Raw genomic sequence first — 16,837 nt, forward strand, 5'->3', positions numbered from 1 at the left:
TTCTCGGTATGCAAGAACTCAAATCTTTCCCAATTTTTCTGACACCTAGTGCTCGTCTTCCTTCAAACTTATAAACCAACACCACACCAGAGTACATAAATGAATTTTCAGAAGTTTTTACATTCAACATACTCTCGAGTCAACTCCCATACGAATACGATGTGGAATGTTCCCAGAACCCTAAAAGACTCGTTTTACCAAGGAAAATTTGGTGTGTTGTTTTCTGGTTTTCATTTATAGAAAACCAAAATATACATGTTAGCAAGAACAAACTGATATCCTGAATTCCTCAAATGTTTTGAGGGTCTGATTGGACTCTGGTGCACAACTACTTTTTATTTTTGTGAAAACCAAGGTATCCCCCGTGCGATTGCGGGGACTAACCCTCGAGGTACTGTCAGGCGCAAAACGGGGACCTCTCCCAACAAAGTCTGCTCTATTCGCAAGCGCCTGGGATCGAACCCAGGACCTCTTGTTTAAAGGATCCAAGCCCCTTCCACTTGGACCAACTCCTGTTGGTGTTCACAACTACTTCGATGTAGCAGGTTACATACTCACTGACCTATACTAATTAGATTAAGCTACCTATGTGGGAATCTTTCTTCCCAACTACGTTTTTCATATGTATAAATACGCTTTTCAAATTGAGCTAATAACTTCGTTCACGAACTCATACAGGCTAGCGAACTTATTTCTTAACTCACTGCTGTCAAGTTTTGAATGGAGACCAATGCAGGATCAGATCAGAGACAAAGAAAAACGTAATATGGTTTAATTTAATACAAGGCTGAACATCAACCGCAAGCGCTGCATATATCTCACTTCAAAAGCAAAAAGTAAAATGGTTTAATTTAATACATCATATTATCTTCAAACTAACCACTTCATAGACGCAATACTAGACCATCCAATGAAGGTCCTAATCAAAATGTCTAGAACACTACATCGAGTTACTGATTTCCCTATCGTGTCCCCAAAGAAAACGCACTAGAAAGTTGTACTTCATAGCGCCATCTCTGGAGTCAACGGCGTGGCTTCGTTTAGATCTCACCTGCAAATTACAACCATAGTTAGTACCTAAAATGCTATTACTTAAATTGGCTGCTATTAGATAAAAAATGCAGAGACAGATATATAACATCTATTCTATGACGGTGATCCTGAGAAAGGAAAAGAATTGATAACAATCATTAGAAACAAAAGGAAAGTACCTTGCAGAAGGTGAAAGCGACCGGGATAAGCTTCTGGATCTTGACTTGGATCTGCTCAGACTCCTGGGACGAGCCTGCATTCAGTTGTAGAAGACTACTCAGGGGCCATTATATATGAGGTTCACTTTGTTTTTCCATTGCTCTTTTAAATTCAAGAAAAGATGAAAGAGTGGAAACAAAACTTACAGAAGAAACTGGAGACCTAGATCTTGTCCGAGATCTGCAATGATTTCCAATAACCCAAATCAATATTCAACGGCATTATTCTCTACTTTGGACCCAAAGGCCCTGACACCACTTTCAAGGGCAGACTTACCATAATTAGACGGGAAGAAAACAGTAAAAATTATAAACCTTTAGCCCAGATGCTCTACACCCAGCATCCCATGATCTTTCCGGCAGATCTTAGAAATATAAAACAACCAATGTAGTAAGAAATTAAAATACCAGCATCAAACATCTAATCCTAGATGAGAGGAGGAGAAAATCCACTCATCCTTATCGCAAGTTAGTGAATGTAGTAGTTTTGAGCTTTATGTGTCCGCACTGCTGATTTGTGGTTTTTGGTAGCTATTGCACGTGTCCAACATAAATCCAACTTTAGAATTCAAACTCATTAGAATTACTTCCATTGAGACTATGTTTTCAGAGGTGCTCATCAATAAAGTGGCGTTACCTCAACTAAGAGTTGCAGGCATGAGCACCACATCCCATCAAGTTCCTAACATCCAGTCCCCAGATCTCCGCAAAAGCCAGATCTAGCAAGAAAGAAGGCAACCTTCATAAACAGATTAGGATAACCGGCTAGCCTGATAACCCTTCTTAATTTCCGCTTACACCATCGAAAAATTAGGAAAAATGGTTTTGTATACCAAGTTTGAGAAGTGGTTAAAAGAGAGTTTCAAAAAGACGTCGTAGTACGAATCCCCATGTTGGAAAAATCTGGAAATATGACACATAAGAATTTGAAATAGATAATACAAAATTCTCAAATTCTTTTTCCAAAAACATACTCAGATTGTTTTAAAGAGAAAAAGAGATGAGACACAACAAACTCACATTTTCTTCAATGAAAAAAACATACTCAGAAAGTTTTTAAAAGTGAAACAGATACGAAACACTCAGAACCCTGCAGAACAAAATCTAAAGGATTAAAAATTTGAACTGTAACAAACATATGGGTAAGGGTAATAGGATGGTGTTAGTGAACTGTTCCAAGCCAACTAAACGGTATAATATACTGAAGGTCATCTGACAATCTGCTCAGCTTGAAAGTTGTAACCTCATAAAATTAAAAGGGCCTGTGCAACGCTAAAACATGCATTGAATAGCTAAATACCTAAATATTCAAAATTTTCCAGATAGGGAAAGGATCTGACTAACAAATTTGATGAGGTGCATGCCCAAGCCAGAATCTACTAACAAAATCAAAATACGGAACACGAAGATCCCAAAGGAAAAGTCTCAATTAACTTCTCAAGAGCATGAATACTTGTTCAATTTATTTTTTGAGGAGGCTTGTTTAGCCAGTAACTTCCAAGATTTGGAAATTGGAACACATCATGAGGGGAACCATGTTATGACATACTGGATAATATAATTTCAAGATTTCAGAACATGTATAAATGCAAAACATCTCTAGATTTCTTCTCACTAGTAAACACAGAAAGAAGAATTACCTATATAATTTCCATCCATAATCACATAGATGAAACGAAAAAAAGAACCAGAAAAGAAGAACAGAGCACTCAAGCCAGATAAGAGTAGAGAAGCAATAAAGAAAAAGCCAACCACTTGGCAATGATGCAGATGCAAAGTTTGAATGAGTAGCCAGAGCCTATTTGTATCAATTATTAGAAGTGGAAGCCTATATGAAGATATAAGCCAGAGTTCAATGATGAGCAAATCTTAGGGTTATGGATGTCAATAGACATAATAGCCAACTACCAGAAAAAAGGAAAGTAAATGTAGGAGAAATAATAACTTAATTATCAGAAAATCCACTAGGAAATTCAATTACTAGAAGAAAGGTAAGTAAGAGGTAGAAGACATTCAAACAACAATTTAACAATGAGAAGCTCAATTTTTAAACAAAATTAAATATCATGAGGAATTGTTTGTGTGCTAAACCTGAAATCCTCATGAAAATACACGGAATTTGTACATCTATACCCATGAAATAAAAGTTCAGAACTTTAACGTAGCATGTCCATACCTTGCACGGGAACGTGAGACAGACCTTGGATAAGATGCAGATGGAGAGCGGTGCAAATATTTTGCCTCCGGTGATATGCTGCAACCAGAGAATCTTTGTCAAAATTGCACTGGGAAAAAGCAAAATTGCTAACTAATGTTGCCAAAAAACCATTATGCACCTTCTGATTCGGCCACCATAGCTATAGCTGCGACTGCGGCTTTGACTTCTCGACATATATGGACTACGACTGGGGCTTCTAGAGTAGCTCCGTCTCATGTCATAACTAGGGCTTCTGGAATAGCTACGTCTAGAATCATATTCCTTCACCTGTACATAGCAGAATAAAATCCAAATGAATACAAAAGTGGAAACTCGGACTCAGCACAGCGTGTACATCATAGTATACACAATTACAAGTCAAACTGAAAAAATTACCCGTATGTAAGCCCGAGAAAAAGCATTTTTGAATTCAGAGTCATCAAGTTTCCGGATCTGTAGAGCAAATCAAATCAGACTGTTTCAAAAGAACAACACATTTGTATCATCTTGTCAGTATTTTAACTTACAGCATATCTCATATCGTCATAGTTTGTGTAGTCTGCAATTCCCGTCATGCCTACAAGAAAATTGTAATAAAAACTATTAAAATCAATAAACATACAACTTCAACATGATAAAAGTACACAAAAGGAAAATTCCAAGGTCCAAGCTGATGACTATGGAATGAAAAAGGAGAACACAACTTAATCAACTCACCACCCCGATCACGGAACACTTGGGAGAAACAGACATCACCAGCTCGACGCATGTGGTCCTGATAAGCGAATATATATAATTAGTAGTTAACATTCATTTGCTAAAACATTTTAAGTAGCTCTAGCCTTTAAATACTTTAATGCAATGCCATAAAACAAGTGTATAGGAAGAGCTCACATATACAGAATAAAAGTATATTTCTTACTTTCAGATCCTGCCATGAAGCAGAAGGAGGCAATCCAGTGACCAGTACTGCACATGAAGTGACATATTATACATTAACTAAATTGAACCCAAAAAAAACTGCTACAAAAATAGTGTTGAAGTTGATACACACCACGATAGTCAGAGCGACGGGAAGCTCCACGGCTACTGCTACTATGACTGTAACTGCTGTATCGATCCATTGATGATGAGTGTCCTCGTCCACCATGCGCTAGTTCAACCTACAAAACAAGATGAAAAACAAACATATTTAAGAGAGAGTACAATAATAAGCATTAAGTAGGGATGCTAGCATAGATAATACGCAATAGAAGAAGTCAATATACAAGTATGACTAACCCGTAAACGATACCCATCAAAGTTGTACCCATCCCGGCCATAAATTGCATCATCAGCATCTCGAGCATCTTCAAACTGCAATTAAGCATTGAAATCGAAAGTATTACAAAAGTTTCAACCAACGAAAGCAAAACATAAGTAACCAATTCACCAACATTGAATTGCAACGGTTAGCAAGATGAAACTTCAAATGCAGAGATTATGTGAACAAAATCATAATCTCCTGCATATAAAAAAAGATTCAAAATTACCTCAATAAAAGCATAACCCGGTGGTCTCGGCGGGACTTTGAGATCAATGTCGACGATGGGCCCGTACTGCAATTATATAGAAAGATAAAAGGCAGTTAGCAAATAACATAATGCAAGCAGCTTAAACCAACTAATTGACAGTCAACAATAAGGGGAAGCAAATTGTCCATCTTACATGGAAACAGAATGGTTACAGAGGAAAAGTTAAAATTTACACATAACTAAATCAAATTAATCAATAAGAAAAACACTTTCGCAGAAAGAAAGTATATTTCAATAAAATTTTGTGAAAGAAAAACTAAAATAAAAATAAAAATATATAAGAAAAGAAAAAAAAAAGAAAAAAAAAAAGAGACCTTCATGAACAAATCTTCAATTTCTCTCATACGAATATCCCCAGGCAGATTGCCGACGTAGATAGTGCGACTCGATCGGCTACTCATTTTCCCCCCCCTGAAAACACAGCCAAAATTACCATACCACAAATTAAAAAAAACCAAACTTTACAATTAAGATACAACGAATTTGTTTTCTTATTCATGAATTTCTTAGACAAATATAGGCCTTACCTTAAAACTTCACAGAGATTGCAGGAGAGAGAGAGAGAGAGAGAGAGAGAGAGAGAGAGAGAGAGGAGATAATGGGTCAGTGAGTTCTCTTCTTTCTGATAGAGTTGGTAGCTTCTGGAAGGGTTAGTGAGGACAGGGCTCGACTATGGGCGGGTTGCGGTCCAATGCTTCCAGTAGTTTCTACCATTTATTACGTGGCGCTACATCAACGTGCTGGGTAAAATGGGAAGTTTGAAGATAATTGGAGAATTTAGGAATTTGCCTTGTAGATTTTCATGCGTGCACGAGATGCATGTATGTTCTTTCACCATCACTGTCACGTGACACGTACGGATCTGGTAATTTGTAAATACAAATTTAAAACTTTCTTGTTCATTTGTTTATCTATCTATCTATATATGGTAAAAGATAAGGAATGCTGAAACACTTAAAATAACAGTAACGCTACGAGCACCAACTATTATACCAACATTTCAATACCAACTGATGTGGCATATGACATGGCAATCCATGTCACTTGCCACATCATCTATTTTAACTTGGTTAACTTTCTATTATTTGTCTTTTTTATCTTCTTTTTTTTTGTAATCTGAGTCCTAATAGTTCAAGAGTCCACGCAGCATCAACGCCGTTGCTAGTTTACAGCCGCCATGGTGCAACCACCTAGGGGTGGGCATAAAAACCGATAAACCGAATGAACCGACCGACCCAAACCAAACTGAACCGAAAAATGGAGTTTTTTTTACCAAACCGAAAAAGTCAACACTGGACCTGACCCGAACCGAAGTCAACGGTTCGGTCCTCGGTTCAAAAAAATTTGGAACCGGTGAACCTGACCCGAACCGAGCATTAATTAATAATATATAAATATACCACGTGGCTTCTGTTTATTGGGTAAAAGAAGAGTTTACCTTGAGGATGCTCGCACTAGATCACAACCACAACTAAACCTAGCGCCTTCACCTTTCTCTCAAATTCAATCGACCTCCCTCTCACTCTCAGTTTCAGTCGCCGCCTCTCTCTCACCCTCTACCTCTATCGTCTCTCTCCCGACCTCACCCTCACCCTCACCCTCACCGTCATCGACCTCGTCTCTCTCGTCTCGCCTCGTCTCTCTCCATCTCATGTCGATGGTGGAACTGTGTTAATCTATGGAAGGTTTTGAAATTTTGGCTTCAATGGAGGTAAATATTTGTTGCTAACCTTATTTTTGTTTTGTTTTGAGTGTGTTTAATATGTTGATTTCTGCTGCTAGCCTTGACTTTGTTTCTGATTATTTAGTTTGATTTCTTGTTATTTAGTTTAATTTCTGTGTTTTTTATCCTTTACTGATTCGGTGCCTTTGAGAAACGCTCCCTTAAATAATTGTAAGTTCGCGTTTCATTTTGAATCACCATAAAAGGGTCTTGCTTATCTATTTTATGTTTTTTTTTCTTTGCCAATCTGACATGATGAGCTATATGAAATTTTCTCTTTTCTGGGTTTGTAGAGACGCTTTTGAATTGAGATGGGTTTGGCTTAGTTTTTAATTCCTGTGAATTTATTTTTTTGGCTTAATCTGTAATGGGTTATGTGATTCTTTTCTGTTTCTGGTATCAACTTTGATCAAAATCAGGCTTTTAATTTTATTTGAATTTTTTGTTGTTGTCATTTTTGGTTTAATTCATATGATATGGTTCATGTTTATTCTTTTGGGTTAAGGTTTATTAAGGGTTTAGTTCTTTGATAATTTCTCTCGTGTGGTTTAATCTGACATGAGTTCATGGGTAATGTTCATGTAGATGGAGGATGATGAAGAAGAGGAACCATAATCATTCTCTAAACTATGTGGCTAAAGCTTTTCAGTTAGGGTGTTTTTAATATGTGGCTAATCCTTCGGTTGAGTTTTTCTTTGTTTGCTTGGGTTCCAGATTCTTTATTTTTGGCCATGAATTTTTATTTGTTTGGTTGCTGGGAAGTGTTCTTCTATCTTCAATATTAATAGAATTAGAGTTACTGCAAACACTTTCTTTTTTTGGTGAAATTAACTATTGAGTTGGATTTTTTGCAGCTCCCTTATACACGTGAATCTGTTTGGTAAGTGATAATATGCCACTAGTATCATTTGTTCAAACCTGCAGCTCCTTTATTTGTATTTTTTGTCATGGGTTGTAAAATATAATTTGCTGCTTTACTTGTATTTTTTGTCATGGGATGTAAAATATAATTTGGTGCTTTGCTTGTATTTTTTGTCATGGGATGTAAGAACCAACTACTTTGATAGTTGGATGATGCTTGTGATTGTGATTCAGTTTAGAAACTTTTAAAAAACAGGTTATAGATAGGTTGAATTTATATGATTTGGGTGAGGAAAAACGAAATGGGCTTTAATGGATGGCCTGTTTGAAAATTTGGTTTTGGGCTTGTTCATAAGAATTTAATAGGTTTTGGCAATTTGACAACAAAAAAAGTGTTTAGGCTGAATGTAAATCTGATTTGGGCTTTATTTTGCCGAAAAAAATATAATATTTAGACTTTTGAAAATGGTAAAAATGGGCTCAAGCCCAAACCCGATCAGAACCTTAGAACCGACCCGAGAACCGAGCCCATTTCCGGTTCGGCTTAATTTCGGGTTTCACTTTAGACCCGACCCGACCCGAGACCCGAGCTCTCCTTCGGTTTGGCGTGCGGGTCGGCCAAATTTTGACCCGACCCGAACCGTGCCCAGGCCTACAACCACCACTTGAACCCAACCTTTCAGGTCGCAGCATCTCCTCTTCATAGTGGAGATGTGGCCCGTCATAATTCCATTGTTCTTCCTCTATATAGGATTACCATTTTTATTTTGCCCCAAATGTTAAATTGGTTTCAATTCTTCATGAGTCCAAAAGCACTTTTGGTGACTGAAAGTTCCTTCATATATTAATTACTTTTGGTGACTGATGATGAAATTACTATGCAAGAGTTATTTAAGCACCCTTGGCAGCGGGACATCTACACATGGACAAAAAAAATTTGTTGATTATGTTTAGAAACCTTATATCTTACAATGAATATGAATCTCAAGCAGTTAATTGTGAATTCCAATTGATTCAATCAAGAGTTTTAATGTGACTTAAATAACCCATAAACAAATTATTATGGGCCGATGAGTTGGATTCAAGATTGATGATTGGGTAGTGGATTGTGGTGGTTACCTCACAAGAGCAGCTGCGTTGCTGCGTTTATGGAGGAGGAATGTGTTGCAGGATTCTTGAACTATGGAGACTCGAAGACTAAAATAAAAATAAGTAAATAAAAGAACTAATAAAGAAAAGAAAAGATAAAAAAAAAATTAAGCAAGTTAAAAATAGATGATGTGGCACGTGACATGGATTGTCATCTCATATGCCATATCAGTTGGTGTTAAAATATTAGTATAATGGTTGGTGCCCGTAACATTATTGATAGTCATAAATTAATAAAAAATACAAGATAACTTTTAAACACAAGCAGTGGCGGACCTACAGAGGTGCAAGGAGCAGGGGCGGAGGCACGTGGGGACCAGTGCAGTGGCCCCCACTCAACTTTTTTTTCTTCTTTTAAAATGTAATATGTATTACTGTTATTGAATAATTTATATTAATTAATATGTTTATTTTATCACGTGGGCCAGCAGCCAAATCCTGCTTTCCTTTCCACCAAGCTTAAGCCACTTTCCTTTCCTTTTCCCAAAGGTTTATAGCTCTTATTATTATATATTCACCCTTTTACAAAAATCGATAAAAAAAACCTAACTCATTTTTCTCCTTTCTTGGAGAAACACAAGCAGCAAAGTAGACTTTCTCAATGCACTCTGCCTGTGAGTTTTTCTCTCAAACTCCATATTAAACTATCAAGTTTTAATTAGGTTAACTTATTCAATTAAAGTTTTTTTTAGTAGTTCTCTTTTTTCTTTTTTCTTTTTCTCTTTATTTATGGTTTTTTTTTTAGTTCGTGAAATTTTGATTTTGATTTTTGCTTTTTATTGATTTTAATAGGTCTTTTAATTTATGGATGAATGATTGCTTCGTTGCATATATTGAGAGAGACATTTTTAATAGTATAGATGACGAGGTTGTTATTCAACGATTTCAAAATATGAAAACTTGTCAAGAACAATGATGATTGTAATGAATACACAATATGATTTTTGATGTTTTGATATGTCTTGTGAGTTTAAATTTTTTATTGTTTATCTTTTGTGAGAGGCCCCCACTCATATGAAATTCTGGCTTCGCCACTGGCAAGGAGGTGCACCTGCACCTCCCCTCGTCGGAAAAAAGCCATGGAGGTGCTAGATTTGCCCCTCTGCGCTAGCGCCCAAGGTTTTAAATCGTTATGTAAGGATTCTGGAAATCGCCTCAAGGAGCCAATCGTTTGGCAAGTTACAGATAGTAGCATGGTTCAAGGCGATGCTAGGTGCACGATGTGTTGCAGAGGTGTCTTTAATGGAGGCTGAGGCGTCTCTAATGGAGGCTGAGGCGATGGTTCACGAAGGAGGAAGATAAATCTATACCCTAATTTTCTTTTTCACACAAACAACGTCGTCCTTTAGTTTTGTCTAATGAAACGCACGTTTCATTGAAGTTTTTTAAAAGTCAAACTCTACCGTTTTGGTGAAACAAAACTCCTTTTCCTGCCCAAACTCTGACAAAATTAATAAATAAACAATAAATGAATAAAAACCTTACTTACAACCCAACTAGTTAAAAGTGAAATGTTGAATCTTGACCAATTTGTTCAAACCAAATCGTTATCACAGCAGCAGATATGTATGTATAATTCTACAAACCTCCCCTAGCTTTTTTTATTTCTTTGCCAAGTCAGCCTAGATAAAATAGCTTTAAGATTGATTATTTTGCTTCAATTAATTGATTATAGCTATTGTAATATATATATATATATATATATATATATATATATATTTCATTATAATAATCATTTTTATATGTTCTTTAATTTTTTTTTAATTCCATCCTATCAAAATGTTATTGCCCCTTCCTTAAAAACTTCCTAGATCCGCCGCTGAACACAAGGACATGATACCTTCATAAATTTTGAGAATATAGAATTTATATTTTCATCTTACTCATCTCCTTTCACACGTGCAAAAGGTAATAATAGACCCATATTATAATCAATATTCAGATTAATTAGACAAATGTATGTCTTCACCCCTCTTTTTATTTTTTATTTTTTTACAAATGATATTTTATTTTAATTTAATCTAAACTATCATGAGGGAGATTCGAATACGAATGCAAAGTAGGAAGCATATCGATGTCAACTTAACTAAGCCCATATATGCATGTCTTTACCTTAAAATGCCCTAACTTAAACAAATCTTAAAGATTATTTTAAAAACTTGATAAAGGAAAAGAAAACACAAACGCCCGTCGTCTTTGAACCCATACCATTCAGTTCTTTTAAAACCGAATCCTTTTAAAAATAAACATTAAAAAAACCCAACCAAAGAGTGCTGGCAAAGGGTCTAGCCAACAAGAACAAATAATTTGACCACAAAAACAGAAAAAGAAAAAGGATAGAAAATATACCACGAGAACCTTGCAATATACCACGACAACATGAGAAGATGAGACGATATGACGATATAACCATGAGTTGTCCCAGGACGTAAAGAGTAATGATATTTAGACACGCAATATGTCACCTTAGTTGATCACTTTATGTGGCAACTGATGTGTCATGTCATGTCAATTAATGAATATTGTCACGACGCCACTTACTACGAACGATAAGGTTTTTTAATTGACATGACGATATTCATTGACTTGACATGACACATCAATTGCTACATAAGATAGTCAACTAAAGTAATCAACGTCGTGTGTCTAAATAGCATTACTCGGATCGGATGTAAAATATAAAAAAATATGGTACACGTTTTAATCGTACCACCTCCCACTGTGCCCACCGTATTCGCAGTTTACGAGTTCGGTTTTCCTTCTGCCTCTCTATAATAGAAGTCACAAAGCCCCAACCAAAGCCACAAGCCCTTTTCTTTTCAATATTTCTCTCTGAAAACACCAACTCTCTCAAGAATGTCGGAACCTAAGAGCACCGTCGATTCCATCAGGGAATGGGTTGTCGAGCATAAGCTTCGAGCTGTCGGTAAATTTCCCTACTTTTCTCTGCTTTGATTTTTCCACTTGGATTAGAAAAGTTGTTTGCTTTGGCCTGGTTTAGATCTTTCTTTGTTGTTCTCGTTGTAAAATGGGTTTAATCATACATGTTTGTGATTTGAATTCGTTCATTTGGTTTCTATTTTAATGATCTTGGATTTCTGTTGGATGAATGTTGTTGCTTGATTTGGACATTCATTTTTACAATATTGGGGAAAAAAGTTTGTCCTTTGGTTTTAAGCCGAAATTAGGTTTTTTTGATATTTTCCTTTTAGCTTTATTTCTTCAATTACTACTCTTAGCTTTTGTATTTGGTATATTTTATTTTTTGATACTGGAAAAAGGGATATTAGCCAAATTACTGCATAATTGTGTGCGTGGATCTGTTTTGACAATGATTTTTTATTTGCATAACTGGAAAAGGGTGTCTATGGCTCAGTGGATTAGCGGGTTCAATAGCATACAACTGGTCTCAGCCCAACATGAAGACCAGTGTTAGGATCATTCACGCCAGGTAGTTTTGGTTTTTATAAATTCTTAATTTCTCTTGAATGCTTTTGATTTGCAGCTTTGCTAATTGCATTTTGTAATATGTGCATTTACCGAGTTATAACTTTAAGGGAAATAGGCAGGTATGTCTTTTCATTAAATTTTGTTTAGCTTTAGAAGAATGTTGTTGTACCTTACTCATTTGATATTGAACGAATATTGCTCAATGGGAGTTTATGTATATGGTTCATCTGTTCATTCAATTATACTATTTGTAATTACTAACTGTTAACGTGAATGCTTGAATGCGCATGGCATTATGTTTGGCATAAAGCAATTTCTCTCTGAACTAGAGCTTAGTTTTTCATTGGTCATGCCTCAAACTATTCCCTTTCTGGTATTCCTTTGCCCTGCCAGTGCTATTTGTCTTGTAAGTCCTATGCATAGGTTGTTGCCCTGGTATGAGAGCTGTGCCTTAGTCAGGATTGCCATTCAAATATGGATTTTGTTGTGATGGCCCTTCAATTTGGGGATTTAGCATATTGCAGGGGAGCCTCTGCATTTGCCGGAAGCATTGTTGCTATTTGTTACTTTAGGTTGGCATGAGTGTTCCGCATATGGAAATTTTATTGTGAACTTAGGCTCTTATATCCTTTAGCCTAATCTGAACCGTGTCTCTGGGATTACTTCAGGCATGCTGTTACTCCAATAACATGTAATGGTCTACTTAGGGGTTAAAAAATTCTAGTATCCAAACTCTTAAAAGAAGAATGCTTGAAGACACTTGTGATCTAGGGAGTATGGGGAAAAATTGAGAGCATTGTGAGTTATTCTTGTTGTAACTTGCTTCCATCTGTTGACTGGGAATGCTTTCAAATTGTTTTTCCTATCCAATTTTCCCGTTTCCATTCATCCTAATGGCCTTTTTAACTTTCAAACCGTACATCCCCTCTCCCCTGTGAAATCTGTTTTGTTCGTTTTCTAGTTTTTGTTGTTTGGTTTGTTTATAACTTCTTGTGCTTCCCTTCTGACTTCATGCCCCTCAATTTTATTTCAGGTTGCATGCACAGGGTCTGACGCTGGCTGCATTAGCCGGTGCGGCAGTGGTTGAATACTATGAGCACAAGTCTGGAGCAAAGGCTGATAAATATGCCAAGTACTTCAACATTGAGAACTTCTCACACAAGGATTAAGTAAACTTCCCATATAACATGGCATGGTGGAAGTTTTGCTAGGAATCTAAAATATTCGAAGGAGGATAATAAAGATGCATTTTCTGAACAGCCTTTCTTCAACCATTACTGTATTTGTTTGTATTGGATAGTTTAGTTTTGTATAACTTTGATGATGATAATCAGGTCTTGGGAATTCCCTGCTATTGGTTTACAAGTAAGCTGTCATTTTTGCCTGCAAAATAAACGCGTATCTGGTGTAAATTAAATCAGTTTTTCAGTTTCGTTCTGGTAATGGCGCATTCGGTCAAAATAGGTTTAACCAATTGTGAAAGTATAATGCAATCAAAAAATCAATTTTGAGCAAGAGAAGCAAAAGCATCTTCTTCTGTCAAATGCAGAAGCTTATTTATGCAGTTTCAATCGCATTATCAAAAGAAAGATTTTGGATCAATATTCACAAGTATGGAGCTCAATAAATTGGTCCCTGATTTGTAGTAGACCCATAGAAAGTTGAAATTTGAGGTCCTCCACAACAGGACCATGAAGATTTATATCATGATCGCCATCATTATCATTGTTGCGAATATAATATTGATGACAGAAATTCATGTGGATTGTGAGTCCAACTTATGCCATTTTCAGTCACCTTATCAAAAGGAAAAACAGTATAGATCAATGATATCACAAGTGTCACGACCATCTGGCTTACTCTTTCCATAAACAATAATAAGTACTTTAAAAAAAATTGATTCCTATTGATATCTTTCAACAAGCTTACTGGTAAGTTACAAAGTGAGAAATGCTAGCTACAACTAATAATCTTTGGTCTCGAACTTGTTATCACATTTGACTGAAACTATACTATTAACACAAACAACAGCCTGAAAATCTCCTCTGGACACACCATGAACAGGGAGATACTTAAGATTTTCAGTATCCAAGTTGTAGCTGAATATGCGTCCATCTCTGTCAACCAAAAGAACCTCGTTCCTCCAAAGTGCCAATGGTATATCTACCTCCTGATCCACTTTGGGCACAACAGATAAGTGTTTTGTCCACCCATCAAACTCATCCATCACCCAAACCTCAAAGGTTTCAAATTCACAACGATAAAACCCGAAAAGAGCAATGGATTCGTTCCACACCGTAAGGGACATTTCATGAGTTGGAAACTCATAGAAACAATCCGGAAGTGGCATATTGTGAAAAACTTCATCAAATGTGTCAAACAAAATGATCACTTGCGTCTTTTCCTCCTCAAGCCTGTCATAGAAAGACACAAAGTCCTTTTTCTCCTCATACCCCAACCAATAAAACACTCCATTGAAGTAGGTCGAGAAAGTCTCATTGCCCCAAAAGTAGGTCGTTTCTGTTTCCAAGTAATGAGTCTCAATCCCCCTCCAAGAATTAGTGCTCAATGTGTATATTTCTGCTTGGGGAGGATGGATGACGAGACGCTCGTCATCCAATATTTCCTCCCCATAAGACACAACACTGAGAAGTATGTAATCTTTACGTTTGGGATCATAGCCAAACCCCAAAGTGCATGAGAAGGCATTTTCAAGGCATGATTGGGGAAGAACCCTAAACTCCTTGATGGCTGGATTATAGAAAACAAGTTCTCCAGTGTAAAGAGACAAACAAAACAATCCATCACAATGACCTACAATGTGGACAGATTCACCAAGCTCTAAGCCAGGGAGCTCAATGAATGGGCCCCTACTTTTTAAACCCATAGAATGTGGGAAATGGAGGTCCTCAACGTTACAATTGATAAGGTTATGATCAGCATTGCTTTCGTTGTCGTTGTGAAGATTAAGGAATGTGAATACAAGCTCCTCCTTGTTGTGTTCTGTCCTGCTGAGGACAGAACGCTTGAAAAGGATGCAAGTGGAGGAAGGTTGGTAGTTGTACAAGTGAAGGTGCTTGGCTACAAAATGGGGGTTCTTGAGGAGAGCATGCCATGAGTTACAAACACATTTGAATCGCATTAGGGATTTGGGAGGCAGCCTTGCTAAGATTTGCACCTCCATTTCCTCTGTCATTTTGCAAAAGTATGTCATTTCTGCTCCGATGAGCTGACAATGTAGGTGGAAAACAATGTCAAGTAAAATAAGTTTTTTTTTTCTTTTGTTGTTGTTTAAGGAAAGATGACAACGGGATTAACATGAACCTGGCATCCAAATTAATCAGAAGACATAATAGCAAAAATGCCCGGCCATAAGAGCAAAAATATACATGAAACAATGAAGGGAAAGCGATAGTAAAAAGATGACGTAGAAATCGTACCGAAGAGGGCTGGGGCAATTGGCATGCTGGTAAGGGAAGGGAAAAGATGTAGGTGAAAAGATAACATAGAAATTAATCATATTCTGTAATTGCAACTTGGTAAGGGAATAAGGGAAGGGAAGGGAAGGGAAGTTTTCAATTAATGCTTTTAATAGTATGTCTGGATTAGGTTAACAAGAACCTGTCCATAAACTCTGTGGCTAATATTCATCATCCATCAATTTAAGCTTTTTTTTAATTATGATGTGTGTGTGTGTGTGTGTATGTTATATATGTTCAAATTTATGAACATTTGTTTCCCAATCAAGACAAAGGTGAAAGGAAATGATGTTTTTGGTTTATGACCAGCTCAATCAAGAGAGATGCAACAAGCTCGATTGATTCATGATGAGTACTCCCTTTGGTCTGTATTTGCTAATTAGAAGGTCAATTATATGAGGAACAAACTAAAGAGAATATATAAGTAGTTGGATGCTTGAGAGATTTCTAAAGAGAACACAGGTCCTCCGAAACCACGTCGAAATGGACTTGAAATCCAAGACCTCAGCTATCCACGGGCTTTAATTGGGTAATTTTTTCCTCAATGAGAGCCTTGCTGTTTTCAGCTTTGGTTCCTCAATGACCTCAGATAAATCATCACCATCATCTTTAGTTACTTTTCCCCTAAATAATAGCTACAAAAATAGTGGTGACAACACAAAATATTGAAAGATATAAAAATGTAACTTCACATCACATGAGAATTAGAATGGCCATAGGCTATGGATTCTGCTCTTGCTGATCTTCCTCGTCATCTTCCACTGTAACATCGTCAAGGTCGTAAAGTTCATAATCTTTAGATTTGGAAAACTTGTGTGCAACGAAAATAATATTGTTTTGCTATCCCGGCAATGCCAAGTGGAAAAATTATCACAAATAGCATACTGTGGTTGGCCGGAATTACAAAACAACAATAACCCCGTTGGTAAGTGCATTATTTCCTATATATTTATACCTCTTATATTTGGTTTTTGTAGGGAAAGTTAATTAAAAAGGGCATTATTACCTTACTTTCCTTATTTTCAGCTATTTTGCACTCTTGGAAGGATTTCAACTGAAAATCAACTTTTCGAATGAATTTTAACACAAGGCTGATTGGAGAAGAAAGCTAAGACATTGAAGATCATTATGTCAAAGTTTCATAATTTTCTACC

General features: G+C 36.5%; 3 protein-coding genes and 1 long non-coding RNA gene across 10 annotated transcripts; 2 read left to right on the top strand and 2 right to left on the bottom strand.

Moving 5' to 3' along the window:
- Positions 1 to 788: 788 nt before the first annotated feature.
- Positions 789 to 5,709, bottom strand: SR30 (SERINE-ARGININE PROTEIN 30). 5 transcript variants are annotated; one of them, XR_015836804.1, is made up of 16 exons: positions 5,549 to 5,709; positions 5,336 to 5,432; positions 4,980 to 5,045; positions 4,729 to 4,803; positions 4,502 to 4,610; positions 4,370 to 4,416; positions 4,165 to 4,222; positions 3,975 to 4,024; positions 3,844 to 3,900; positions 3,587 to 3,735; positions 3,427 to 3,504; positions 1,888 to 1,969; positions 1,528 to 1,615; positions 1,398 to 1,431; positions 1,212 to 1,285; positions 789 to 1,051 (listed from the first exon to the last, which is right to left on the bottom strand). XR_015836804.1 is itself a non-coding variant. In XM_088255723.1 (14 exons), exons 2-14 carry the CDS (start codon positions 5,420 to 5,422, stop codon positions 1,048 to 1,050), a joined length of 888 nt encoding a protein of 295 aa, XP_088111849.1. In that variant the 5' UTR covers positions 5,423 to 5,432; positions 5,549 to 5,707; the 3' UTR covers positions 789 to 1,047. The 5 variants fall into 5 exon arrangements, 1 of the variants encoding a protein (XP_088111849.1); XR_015836803.1 differs by having other exon boundaries at positions 1,528 to 1,781; XR_015836805.1 differs by lacking the exon at positions 1,528 to 1,615.
- A 681-nt stretch (positions 5,710 to 6,390) lies between these two features.
- LOC148293474 (uncharacterized) lies at positions 6,391 to 7,869 on the top strand. Of its 3 annotated transcripts, none has more exons than XR_015836448.1 (3): positions 6,467 to 6,732; positions 7,330 to 7,426; positions 7,599 to 7,869. It is a non-coding gene; the product is annotated as an uncharacterized LOC148293474 (long non-coding RNA). The 3 variants fall into 3 exon arrangements; XR_015836447.1 differs by having other exon boundaries at positions 6,469 to 6,732; positions 7,330 to 7,392; XR_015836449.1 differs by lacking the exon at positions 7,330 to 7,426 and having other exon boundaries at positions 6,391 to 6,732.
- A 3,620-nt stretch (positions 7,870 to 11,489) lies between these two features.
- Positions 11,490 to 13,641, top strand: LOC110759217 (Hypoxia-responsive family protein). The gene is made up of 3 exons (XM_021961254.2): positions 11,490 to 11,680; positions 12,115 to 12,205; positions 13,238 to 13,641. Exons 1-3 carry the CDS (start codon positions 11,611 to 11,613, stop codon positions 13,371 to 13,373), a joined length of 297 nt encoding a protein of 98 aa, XP_021816946.1. The 5' UTR covers positions 11,490 to 11,610; the 3' UTR covers positions 13,374 to 13,641.
- Positions 13,642 to 14,154: 513 nt separating this feature from the next.
- LOC110746135 (F-box/kelch-repeat protein At3g06240-like) lies at positions 14,155 to 15,427 on the bottom strand. Its single transcript, XM_021961243.2, has one exon. It carries the CDS (start codon positions 15,416 to 15,418, stop codon positions 14,168 to 14,170), a length of 1,251 nt encoding a protein of 416 aa, XP_021816935.1. The 5' UTR covers positions 15,419 to 15,427; the 3' UTR covers positions 14,155 to 14,167.
- Positions 15,428 to 16,837: the final 1,410 nt, after the last annotated feature.

Source organism: Prunus avium, chromosome 6 (assembly GCF_965620075.1).
Source record: "Prunus avium chromosome 6, drPruAviu1.hap1.1, whole genome shotgun sequence".
NCBI lineage: Eukaryota > Viridiplantae > Streptophyta > Magnoliopsida > Rosales > Rosaceae > Prunus > Prunus avium.

Bases quoted from the DNA above. Each gene is read 5' to 3' on its own strand.
- SR30 (XM_088255723.1), bottom strand. From the start codon at position 5,422: ATGAGTAGCCGATCGAGTCGCACTATCTACGTCGGCAATCTGCCTGGG. The intron at 4,611-4,728 runs GTTAGTCATACT...CTTGTTTTGTAG, and splicing joins TTGATGGGTATCGTTTACGG to GTTGAACTAGCGCATGGTGG. The intron at 1,286-1,397 runs GTAAGTTTTGTT...AACTGAATGCAG, and splicing joins CTAGGTCTCCAGTTTCTTCT to GCTCGTCCCAGGAGTCTGAG.
- LOC110759217 (XM_021961254.2), top strand. From the start codon at position 11,611: ATGTCGGAACCTAAGAGCACCGTCGATTCCATCAGGGAATGGGTTGTC. The intron at 11,681-12,114 runs GTAAATTTCCCT...TAACTGGAAAAG, and splicing joins GCATAAGCTTCGAGCTGTCG to GGTGTCTATGGCTCAGTGGA. The intron at 12,206-13,237 runs GTAGTTTTGGTT...ATTTTATTTCAG, and splicing joins GTTAGGATCATTCACGCCAG to GTTGCATGCACAGGGTCTGA.
- LOC110746135 (XM_021961243.2), bottom strand. From the start codon at position 15,418: ATGACATACTTTTGCAAAATGACAGAGGAAATGGAGGTGCAAATCTTA.